The 12,249-nt window shown below is 45.9% G+C and overlaps 1 protein-coding gene across 34 annotated transcripts in view; it reads right to left on the bottom strand.

Annotated features, from left to right (window-relative positions):
* The window catches only part of LRRFIP1 (LRR binding FLII interacting protein 1), a 145,896-nt gene that overhangs the window by 55,287 nt on the left and 78,360 nt on the right, over positions 1–12,249 (bottom strand). For 19 of the 34 annotated variants that reach the window (XM_081241655.1, XM_081241649.1, XM_081241662.1 and 16 more), the window contains exons 3-6: positions 5,944–5,961; positions 2,562–2,609; positions 899–943; positions 223–273 (exon numbers count right to left, since the gene is read on the bottom strand). The exons of 5 other annotated variants lie outside the window; for them this stretch is intronic. In XM_081241655.1, coding sequence (XP_081097781.1) covers positions 223–273; positions 899–943; positions 2,562–2,609; positions 5,944–5,961 — 162 coding nt within the window. Of the gene's footprint in view, positions 1–192; positions 274–898; positions 944–2,561; positions 2,610–5,943; positions 5,962–12,249 lie in introns of all 34 variants that reach the window. 10 more of the 34 variants (XM_081241635.1, XM_081241640.1, XM_081241629.1 and 7 more) reach the window with 3 other exon arrangements.

Raw genomic sequence — 12,249 nt, 5'->3', positions numbered from 1 at the left:
CCTCTCGGGGGAGAAAGACAACAAAACTGCTCACGCGTATCAATAATCTCTACATCACAAAGAAACATCCCATCACTGAACAGATTTTAAATAAGCACCTTAGTTAGATACTGACTATAAGGCTACAGGGATAATGAACAAGAACTTTGAATGCAGGGATGGAAGGGCCAGGGACGTGGACACAGACTGTACCATGCAAACTCCACCATCCTGGTTACTGACCCTCAGACTTCCGCGGCTACCCGCTGACATGCGCTCATCTTCATCAGACGCCTAGTAAAAAGAAAGGATGAAAACAACCATGAGGCGATGCTGTAACAGACACAGAGAAACCAATGACCAGCTCTCGGGGAAGCGGCTGAGCCGACACATGGCAGGGGGGCAGATCAGGCCCCTCTGAAAATCTCAGTGCACGTGAGCCTGGGTTTTCGCCAGAAGGGCTTTGTTTGTGCACCTCTGTTTAACAGAAGACTGTTTCTGGATAACATGACTTTAATTTCACTACAGTGATGCTGTTCACTTCGCTGGTAACCTACAAACATGTAGCTTAATGCATATTACTCTGCAAATTATTCATGGGTATTCAATAACAAAAAAAGCACTAAAACTGTCATGAATATATTAATACTCAGAAAATTTTCAAACACCCTCCCCTCACCAAAGTCAGGTCACAATGCTAAAAGCTGAGTTCACAGTCTTTGTTTAGGTAACAGTATAAGTGTTAGTTAATTTCTTTCATAAGTATCATTAAGATATAGATATAGATACAGATCTATAGATAGATGTATATACATATATAGATAGATGGATAGAGAGACAATTTATGTATTTCAGCCATTAAAACTGCAAATCAGACTTCAGTCAAAACGCCGAGGTAATGAATGAATACGGTACTAACCGACGTGTTTCTTCTGGATCTACGGGAGTAGCGCTCACTGTCTTCCTACCAAAGCAACAGAGGACACAGCACAGAAAGGTTAGGGCAGACACAGGAGAAGGCTTAGATACTCCATAATACAGTATTTCTGATATAAATGTCAAACAAACATTTTCTTTGCTTTTGCTTAAAGGCTTCAATTAAACCACTGGGGGAAAATGTTTTCTTCTAAAAGTGGGTGGGGGGCTTAAGCACACAAATAATCGGCATATTTCATTTTGGCTTTAAAAACAAGTGCGTGTTGAGTGAAAAGCAGGGTCTTAATTTTTTCCGAATTGAATGTGGTCCATTTAAATCAGCCTACTTTTCTTCTTACATTCAAAACCTTACTCACTTCTCTTCAGGAATCGGAAGAGAAATCATTTTCGTAAGAGACCCAATTCAGATGCCACCCTATCGACTATATTTTGTGCATTCTGAAGTGCTCCATTTTGCATCTGGACGTCTCTGAAGTTGGGGCATATCTTATCATCAAAGTTGCTCACGATTATAATTAGCAAAATTTTTTTTCTTTCTCAGTGGTATATAAAACACTGACACATCTTTTAACGGTGTCTTACGATTTGATAAACATACATCTGCCTGTGCCATATACACTTAGAATGATGGTTTACACGTGACAGAGGTTGAAGTTAATAACTTTTTAAATAGAGGAGTTGTGTGCTCTTTATATTTCAACAACTGTTTTCTTTTATATTATACACAGATCTCTAAATGTTAGGTAATTTTATACTCCCTTAGATTATTTTATGTGTAAGGGACACCTAATAGGACAGTTCCATACTGGTCAGGTTCTCAAATGCTACAGGTACGTGATGATGTCCATGAGGCCAGTCAGCAAGGTGACAAGGACAGGAAGAGGTGGGGAGTGCTCAGGTGGATGAATTCATGAGAGAAGGCATGAAGCTGTGCTCCCTCGGGACCAGTGGACAGCTCTTGGAATCCCCCTCTTCTAGAACCTCCCGCCAGGAGGCAAGATCTCCCCCTGGGAGGGTCGTAAGGACAGGGGTATCGTGAGGGGCGGGCCAGCTCTTAACCGACTAAGGAGGACAGCTAAGTCGTGCCAGGAAACAGGGTGAGAAGGTAAAGGAATTTTCTCACCAGAGGACAGTGGTTTCTCAGGCACAGCGGATGAGGTTGGGGGGGAGGTACCCAGCAGCGAAGTATAGAGGTCGGAATGGGGTGACCGGGCAGCTGACTGCAATCGTGAGTGAAAGAAATGCAGCATCACGCATCCCCCTGGATTCCAACTAGAGCTGGCTGGACTGGATGCTCATGGGAAGGTTCTCGCGCCGGGGGCACACGCCCAGCCTGAGTGTCCCTGGTGGGGAGTCCACTGCAGAGGAGATCGGGGTCATGGTCGGGGTGGAGACCCTCACAAACGCTGGCCTGGAAGCTACAGGAGTCAGCCGCTACTGAACAGACCTGACACCAACCCTGGCCAGGGCACCTTCTAACCAGGCTTCACGTGGGATGTAAACAACCAGGCCAGATGCAAGCATGCCCAGCAGGAAATCGCTCAGTATCAAATTAGGGTGCAACAGGGACCTAGCCATGTAATTAAACTGCGGAAGAATCCAATTACAAACCATTTAAGCTTTTAAAAATCAGATTCAAGGCCTACCATCCATTGCTCGATGTCGCCCCACTTTGTATCCAGCCCATAATATTTCTACAGACAGAAGGGAAAGAAAATTAGGCAAGAAGTGCAAAGGTAATTGCATAGGACACTGTTCTGACATGCATTTCCAAACCGTTGCCAAGCCTCAGGGTCAAGGTAGCATGCCAAGGCAAAGCAGGGAAGCACATGGTCAGGCTCTGACCCCCACGCAGCCTGTGAGCCTGTGAAGACAGACCCTCCCAACCCGCTCCCTGGGGGAAGACAAGAGAGCCCAGGACGAAGCAGTCCTGGAGCGAGGGGGTGGCCTCTGTAGAGACCAGGAACTCAAACTGAGCCCAGCAGCTTTCAAGCCCCTCTGTAAAGCTGTCCCTGCCTTCAGAGCAGGTGTACTGCGGGAATAAAGCATGATTTAAGAGAAGCCAAAGCCATTCCCGTGTTGCTACAAAAGGAATGAGAACACCAGAGGAAAGGGGGAGAAATGGGTGCTGCCCCTAGATTTCTGGTACCCTTGCTCCAGCTATCTGATAGCCATGTTAAATTTAGGCCCTCGAGAATTTCTAGGCTGTGGACGTCTTTATAACATGCCACTGATGGCAAGATGACCAAGCAGGCTGTTGCAGAAGAGGTCTTGGCCCAGGCAAGAAAAGTTCTGCTTGGTGTTTTCTTTAGCCAACACCTCCATGGTTTCAGCTTGCCTGTCTAAACCGCAATGGCCCAAGTTAGAAACAGAAAAGCAGATTCCGGGTGGCTACTACTGTTACTAAATACAGTAATTCCAAATTCAGGTGGGAACCCAGGTAGACTCTCAAATAATGGGGCTTTGCTGTCCTCCTCACTTTTCCCTCAATTTCCAATAAGAAAAACAAGAAACAACCATCCAAACCTCCCTATTGTATGACACAGATGGGATTTTCCTCTTCCACGTGAAAAGCTTATAATCAGAAGAAAAAAACTGGATGCTAGAGTATACGACAATTTTTGACATGGTTTTACAATTACCAAAACAGGCTGCTGCTAGGTGTGGTTTAGGTTCCATTTATTTTGAAGGGCGGCCAGATTTAATATATATTTATGGCTCTTCGATGGCCTTGTCCCTTTCTCTTAGAGGTGGCAGCAAGTAGAAAACTGGAAGAAGGAAATCAGGAGGGAGAATGTAACGATGCTTTAAAAAATTCAAACAATACAGAGCCCTAAGATCCGGAGCACATAAGCCAAATCTTTTTCTGTAAGTTCCTTTCCTTAGACTATAAATCGAGAAAGGAAATAAACGTAAACACTTCCTAAAGTCACGTTTTAACATCAGTTTCAGTGAAATGCAACGGCTTAAAGCTATTCTGCGTTCAATTCATGTTAGTCCCACCCACTCTCACTGTCAAATTCCAGATATGAAAATTTGATGCCATCAACCCTCCTTTATCTCATGGCTTAATTGCAAAGACAGAAGGAAAATGTGGTTTTTAAAAAGGAGGGGGCCTATAGAAATTGACAAAAAGTAAATTCCAAAAGGAGTCTGTGTTATCCGATTTTCTATTTCCATATTTCCCTTTTTGGCCAATTTTATACCCATATCAAATACTGCATTCTACCTATTGTTCTTTTTAGGACAAAAATAAGAATCAGTATTTAAAGTCTTTCATCGAGTCCACAGGTGGCCTTATAAGCAGCTGCTGTAACTCTACAGCTGCATCTCCACGCCATTCCATGGAGGGAGGACACCCCTGCCAACAGTAAGTGCGGTTAACGAGCAGTCCTGGTGTTAACAGCTGGCAGTGACAGCAAACTCTAGAAAGTGTACGATGTTGCACGTGTAAACTGCTATGATTAGCCAGCGAGTCATGCAGAAGGAAGCAAAAGCCAGATGAACGCAGAAGTGCTTGACTTTCAGAAACAGCTTTGATTCCGTAGGAGAGAAACCGTGATGGATGTAGCTGATGGGCTGGGACAGAGACTTACTGCTTCCTTTTCCGTTTCCTGAGTCTCAGTGACAAGGAAAGCCTTCCCTTCCCTTGGACACGTCTTTATGATAAAAATGTGTATCTGTTTTCCCATGGAGGGCTTCCTGTGCTCCCTCTGGTTGTACTTTGTATACAAATGACCATTCTGACAAAGTTCTAAGGGTGTATCCCTGGTGAGTTGGTAAAAGGAAAATAATCTCGATCCAGCACCAGATGGGAATGAATCAAAGTGGAAATGACCAGATAGGAGTTCCTTGTCTAGGTTTTAGGCAATTATGTCCTGCTCCATCGGATACTGCGATGGTTCCCAGCCTTGTCTTTTACCTATGAAATTCTTACCTAGATTCTCTGTGTATGGGTTGGAACTCTAGCTTCAATATACATTTCCAAGTGGACCCTGCAAAAACTAACAAAGTCCAAATAGATTCTGGCACCTACTTAACTGGTTTCTTAACACTCTGGGGGACAGTAGTTATGCAGAGTGAGGGGGGCAGGAAGGAAAGGCAATTTGGAACTGTAGCTGGTAAAGGAATCCAAAAACAGAATTTTAAAGTTACTGATATAGGGTATTTAAAGGGTCGGCACGTTCTAACCTATGGAATTAAGTCGCCTTGTTTTGATTTTCTTGGTTGCTCTCGAAGACAAATATAGTCCTTCTTTATCTATAAACTAAATAAATTTGTAAAAATGGAGCTATTACAGGTGTCGTAAGTAACAACAATTCATTCTGGGGAAAGACTCACCGTGAACACTTTCTATAAGTTCTCAGGGAACCGCTTACTCCTTCCTTCTTTATTGCTGGATCAGGAGTCACTGACTTGGTTGTTTTCCTCTTTATTTTCTGTGTCTGGCCTGCTCAGTGCATTTATTTCTAAACCTCAGCTGCTTTTACAAAATACTAGGAAACAGAGAATATTGGGGATAGAAGGCAGGTGTATTTTAAGCTGTTGGATTTTACTGTTATATCATCATTTTCTTTTTTTACTCAGATTTTAAATCAGTATGTAATAATCTCCTAATGTATGGTAATATGCCTTGATAGCTTAAACCCTTTCTAATAAAATTATATGAGAGGATAATCTTTCTTTTTAAATATCTGATTTCAAAAGGTTTTCCAAACTCTGAGGTGTGATTTTTATTTTGTCTTAGAGTTAATTTTTCTTCTTCAACAATTTTCTAATTTCTTGAGAAAAGGGAGATGGGAAAAGCTTTCAGTACACAGAAATGTGTGCTGACGGCTGCTTTGCATGTGGGCTGAAGTGGGGACCTAGGCGTTCTTGTTCAAACCGATTCATAAATAAAGCAGTAAAAGAAGCAGTAAGAACTTGGATGAGTTTTCAATCAAAGGTGTTATTTCTGAAAGGTGACCAGGTCCTTGGCAAGGGAAAAAGAGTACATGCAAATTAGAAAATAAAGAAGGAAGAGCCTACCTTTTGAACCTGATAGATCTATAGAGAAGGGCAAAAGAAATTGGGAAAGAAATATAAAATACAGTTACAGAAGTATAAACATCAGAAAGAAAGGTTCTGTAAGTACCTAGAAATATGAATAAAAGCCATACTGGAAAAAAGGTGAAAACTGGTAAAATATGAATGAAAAAAACCTCTTGAAGTCTCACTGAAATAATCAGTAATTTCATAACAGATTTTACATTCTATTTTAGATATATTGGTGAAACACAGGCATGTCCACACAAGTCTACAAGAATCCTGCTACTATTCTAATGCAGAAGTTTGTATAACCTGTTACCGTTAATGGGAAAAAGAACTTCATCTTCAATTTAAAATTTCTTTTCACCGTGATCAAAGTTTAATAAAAAAGTACAGAAATTTAATTGGAAAGTCAACTGGTCAAATTCACACAGAGTGAAGAAAGAGGCTTTCACGTTCTGATTCTGATGCAGAATACGTGGAAAATTCAACAGATACAAACAGAATACCAGGAAAATTCCAGCCAAATGGAGTGATCACTGGAATATAACTGAAAAAAATTTGAAAAGCTTATTATCATGCCTTGACATATGAGTTTGCTCTAGAGCTTTCTCCTAATCTTGTAGTAATCTCTAGGTAAGACTGAGATGTCTACTCCACCCATACATTCATTCATCCATTCAACAAAACTCTGACTGAGTCAGGCATTGACCAAGGCACTGCCACAACTACAAGACTTGAGACTCGGTGTTTCTAGTCCTACGTGGGTGAGCGCAGATCAATATATTCAACACTATGACTACTGAACATTTTTCCTCCAACAGAAATGTTTATCAGGTCAGTAGCAACAAGAGATACACTCTGATCATCATGAGATCACCTGGGCATCATACCACCATTTTTTTCCCATTAGTGTAGGTTCTCGAACAAAGTAAAAGGTTCACTCAGATTTCCCAAATATCTACATATTCTCCCTAATAAATCCATTAAAAAGGAGCTCATAATCCTTTGAAACAGCCCCCAAGCACAGCCAATGTAGTTGGTTCTCACCATCCGCACGGGTGAAAAGAACCATTCTGGAGGGTGCAGTGGGCGGCTAGGAGGGCTGGGGTGCCTGGGCCATCTGGATAGATCTGCAGCCGGCTCGAGGCCCCCATGTCCTCAGGGTCTGCTGGGGCTTGATGACAGGTCTACACTCCTGCAGCACTGATGACACTTCTCACCTCTCCTCTGTGCGCACTCTCATGCTGGCCTTGGAGGGTCCCAGGCACTAGTGTGGCTTCAACCACGACTCATCTCTGACACCCCCCAGTGGTGTGGCCAGCTTCCTGCCCTCCTGAGCCCCCAGCGACAGTCACTGCTCTCCAGGCATTCACAGCCTACGTCTGCCTGCAGCCGAGCTGACCTCCCTGTTAAGGAAAGCCTTGGTCCTGCTCAGAAGCACCTGTGCAGAGGTAGGGTGGCTCACCAGCCGGTGGAAACAGGGATTGTGTTTCTCAATTTTTACACCAAAATATCAACCCTACTAGTTAAACATGGGTCTTCCAAAGCATATTCATTTCCACTTAATCAACAACTTAAAATGCCAGTGCCTGGGCTATCAGATTGTATAACCTCAGATTGTGGTGCTATTTCTAATAATAGGCCCGGAGATGTGATATGCAGAGGGGAGACCGAGGGATGTTGTCTGTACACCAACCTCAGTCCTAAAAGCGCGTCCCCAAACCTGCAAGCTTGTCTGTCTCCTCTCTCTAGATGTGCACACGAACGCCCATGCACACCCACGGGCCCACTTGTGCCCACTCCCCCAGCCCGGGACACGGGTCACGTCAAGAATCAGCTAGACGAACAGCTGCTGCTCCCGTGTTCTCGGTAACACTCAGCGGACACAAAGGTCCGTTCTGTGTTTATATGACGAGCCCTGAATCAGCACCAAGGAAAAAAACTTGTTTTTCAAGGTGCACGTCTGCTTGCAAAACGCCGAGGACTTCGTGGATCTTCCCCCGCCTTGGTGGCGAGTGGCAGCGTGCTCTCTGCCGAGGTTAATCCCAAGGGTAACACGCTGACGCCGCCCTTTGTTTTCGCTGTTGGTTATACACTTGATCTGGAGGCAGAGGATGTACTGGGAAGACTACAAGCTTGGCAGCTTTTCCAGGTCCAGATCTGAATCCTGGCCAGCCACTCGCTCAGCTTCTGGGAAAACTGTCTAATTAAGGTCCGTCTTCCTCGCCTGTCAATAAAACCCAGACAGACCCCTCTCTAGACTGACAGCACCCAGTCCCGGCACCGCCACACGCCAGGGGCTCCAGGAGGTCCCTGCCAGGCCCCCCACCCTACCCCAGATCTCTCTGACTACGAATAAAAGATACGTGTATTTTATTTTAAACCTTTCAAATGTGTTTTGAGGAAGCAGACATACGCTTTAAATGGCAATGCGCTTCTGTCCCAAGCACACTGAATTTATGATAGCAAAACTGTCCTTTGTATGAGTCAGTGCTCCTGGGATCACACGTCGATACAAACCACCGGGCAGAGCCAGGGCCCTCTCTCCATCCTCCAGGCCTCCGCCATCTGACTCTCATCACCCACGGGGCCTTCTTGCCCGTCCTGGCTTTCCCCACCTGCAGCTTCCTCGTCCAGGGTCTGCACTCACCCACCGTGCTGCCCGGAGTTACTTTCTCTGCTTCCTGCCTGACCGATACAGGCCTCCCACCCAGGGTGTCATTCTGCACCTAGATAATTCACAGCGTGGGGCTGGGCCATCAGGCACACGGCCTGATCCTGAGAAAGGTCCCTGGAAACATGTTCCCACGTCTGAAAGCATCTCCGCGGTGGCTGAATGCTGAGGGCACCCAATTAGCAAACTGTTTCTGTGTGAGACCTTCCATGGAACTTGAATCACGACAAAACATTTTCATCCCTGTCAACCACCCAAGTGTCTTTACCGCAAGAATAAAGAATTTCAATGCAAACTATTATATAGAGGATGGATAAACAACAAGGAATACATTCAATACCCTGTGATAAGCCATAAGGGAAAAGAATATGAAAAAATGTTGGTATATGTGTAACCGAATCACTTTGCTGTACAGCAAAAACTAACACAACACTGTAAATCAACTATACTTCAATAAAATAAATTTAAAAAAAAAGAATTTCAAGATTCTAATGCCATCTACTAACCAACGACACTGTGTGTCTGACCGAGTGAGGCAAATTGTGGCATTTTAAATCAGATTTCCCAGGTTTTAATCAAATTTTCTCTGCAAAGCCTGAGGTCCTTAGCAGGCACCAGACACCCCAGGGCAGGCCACGCTGCACAGGAGCTGGACTTGAATCTCAGCTCCTGCCAGGCCAGGTTACTTCAGTCCTCCGGGCTCCCCTGTCCTGAGAGTACAGTGGGGCTCCCACGGCCTGGCGAGGCTGCTGTGAGGGGCAGGGCTGTGCCTGGCGCGGCAGGCGGCGGGGGACCCTCCACACGGTCCCCCCCTCCCCCCACCAACATCCAATGCCCATTTGATGATACCAAAATTAAATGGCCCTGACTTAGTTTCCCATCTTTGGGTAGCAACTGCAGTTTGTTTTTGTTTTTTGTTTTTTGCGGTACGCAGGCCTCTCACTGCTGTGGCCTCTCTTATTGCGGAGCACAGGCTCCGGACACGCAGGCTCCGCAGCCATGGCTCATGGGCCCAGCCGCTCCGCGGCATGTGGGATCTTCCCGGACCGGGGCACGAACCCGTGTCCCCTGCATCGGCAGGTGGACTCTCAACCACTGCGCCACGAGGGAAGCCCTAGCAACTGCAGTTTTGCGACTTGAAATATTGCAACCGAAGTGCAGGAGTTCGGCAGCAGGTCACTCTGCAGAATTAAATGCAATGGGAGGGGACTTTCTGTAACTCCAAGGGGGAAAAGGGTGCTTTGCTTTGAAAGGAGGCCCTTCAAATAAGTGGTTTCTTACTTAGCCAAATTCCTCTTAACTTTCATTTTCTAAATCAAGAACTTCTGCCAAAGAACTCTGTAATAGGCTGCTTATGTTATCAACTATATATTTAATTCAATTCTGCCCATAATTAAGGCTAGAATATATTATAACTTGGAAGATAGAAATGTATGTATATACTATGTAATTCATTTTGGCCTTGATTTTGTAGAAATTTTACCTTTGTGAGAGTAACTTTCTCTCACTTGTGAGACAAATGATAAAATGATTATCATTGATAACACCACCAACAAAACCAAAGGCAGGCCCCCTGACAGGTCAAGGTCATCTTTCCCGAGTCCAGCTCCAACAACAGAGTGGAGGGGACAGCCACAGGCCACCAGGCCACCAGAAACACTACCAGGCGGCCACTCAGTCAAATGTGGCAAATCCTGGAGGGGCAACAATGTATTTTGAAAAATTCTTCTTACAGCTCTTTTAAGGCCTTAATATAAAAAAGACTGGGGGCTGGAGGGAAAGCAGGGGAAGCAGAGGAAGGAATGAGCCTCTGCTGGCTCTGGAGAATGCAGCCTCACCCTGCAAACTGTGATGAAGCCACTGCGTTAACCCCCGAGCTTCCCTGCCAGTTGGTTTCCAAAGCAGAGGGGAGGGGCTGGCAGTGTCCTGCACACGGGGGCTTTGCAAGTAGCTACTGAATAGACAGGAATATTCTAAACAGACATCGATGCCAGGCAGTTTGAAAAATCAATTTGTTATTTAAAATCTCTAACTTAGGGAATTCCCTGGCGGTCCAGTGGTTAGGACTTGGCGCTTTCACTGCTGGGGCCCGGGTTTGATCCCTGGTCAGGGAACTGACATCTCGCAAGCCACACGGCTCGGCTCAATCAATCAACCAATCAATCAATCAAATCTCTAACTTAAAAACCAGTCCAGGCTAAGAGAACTATTCCATTAGGTGGCCTCCAACGAGTACTCTTTATGTCAGAGTCTGGTGCCCGGCTGTTGGCTGCCGTCAGGGTGATTCCTAAAGCCCAGGTGACACTGTCTCAGACAGGTTAAGTGACAAAGATCTACAAAACAACACCACCTGTCCCTTTTCTCCAACTTCCAGTCCAAATACTCCTCCCCATAGAAGTATTTCTTCATCACATCCCCAAGTGATGCCTAAAATACGGTCGAGGTGTGGCTGCCCCTCTGCTCGGGCCACTTCCCAACATCACCGCTGGCGTGTTGTGTGGCCTTTCTCTCAGGGACATGTCCCCTCCATCCCCATCACTCTGGGGGCCACCTTGGTGGCCCCCACCCTCCCGTCATCAGGACCCAGGTATGACTCTCCTAACTAACCCCCTGGGCTTGAGTTTCTAGTAACCTTCAACAGATTCTCGGAGCCACGTGGGAGAGGTTTCCTCCTCAAGTTCAAGCCTGGCCACACCCCTCCCCCAGAGTACACACGTCCACGCAGAGTGGCAAACCCCGCAGTCAGGCAGGGGACGACAGTGAGCACCTCGCCTCTACAGGGAACGTGACCTTGGGAACCTGGCAGAAACTGCAGTCGTTTTATGAGAAACTGGAAATCCAGAGTTTCATCTGAGACCTCACAAGTTTTAAGACATTGGTTCGACTTTGAAAATTTGGCTACATGAACCAAACCAGACTCTCAGTATGAAAATCATCCCTGGGGAAAGCAGCTGGCTGCCTCTCCAACACAATACATTCAAATCTTCCAAAGAAGCAGAGCCGCCGGTGGGCCTGGCACGTGGGCCTGGCACGGCTGCTACCTAGACCCCGCGAGGCCGAGGTCCACGGGAGAAGGCGGAGACCATGGAGAGGGAGTCGCTCATTCGCTGCGTGGACTTCAAGGTCACAGGAAAGCCCACCCCTTGAACTGCGAGTGAGAGAGCCCTCACGCTGCCCACGTGGCTTCTGGCTCCGGCTCAAGGTGGTGAAAGAAAGTAGCAAACAGCATTAACAGGTGCGTAAACACATTAATATCCACCTTCCCAGGAGGGCAGTTTCTTTCCTGATTATTTCATCCAGTGTTTATTCTGTTCTCTGTATCACACACAGGCTTCAGGCCTCATGAAACCTATGAAAAAGTGTAAAAACCACAGGGGAAGTATTTTAAATGAGACTGGTTAGCCTAAATAAATAATAACCTGTTCTTCTTTCACATTTTAATTCAGAGGATGGGCATTCTAGCTCAACAGTTAGAACCTCAAGTCCAGAGCCAGCGTCTCTTGGTTCCTTCCGGCCAGAAGGCTGGGCCGGGGAGATCCACGTGGGCAAGTGCTCTGTGCGGAGGCTCGTCCCAGGATCCGACAGGTTGAGTGTCCAGGATGGGCCATCTGGCATCCGCATGCTACGCC

The sequence above is a fragment of the Mesoplodon bidens genome (genome assembly GCF_964165515.1).
Source record: "Mesoplodon bidens genome assembly, chromosome: 8".
Classification (NCBI taxonomy): domain Eukaryota; kingdom Metazoa; phylum Chordata; class Mammalia; order Artiodactyla; family Ziphiidae; genus Mesoplodon; species Mesoplodon bidens.
This window is presented reverse-complemented; position numbering and strand designations above follow the sequence as displayed.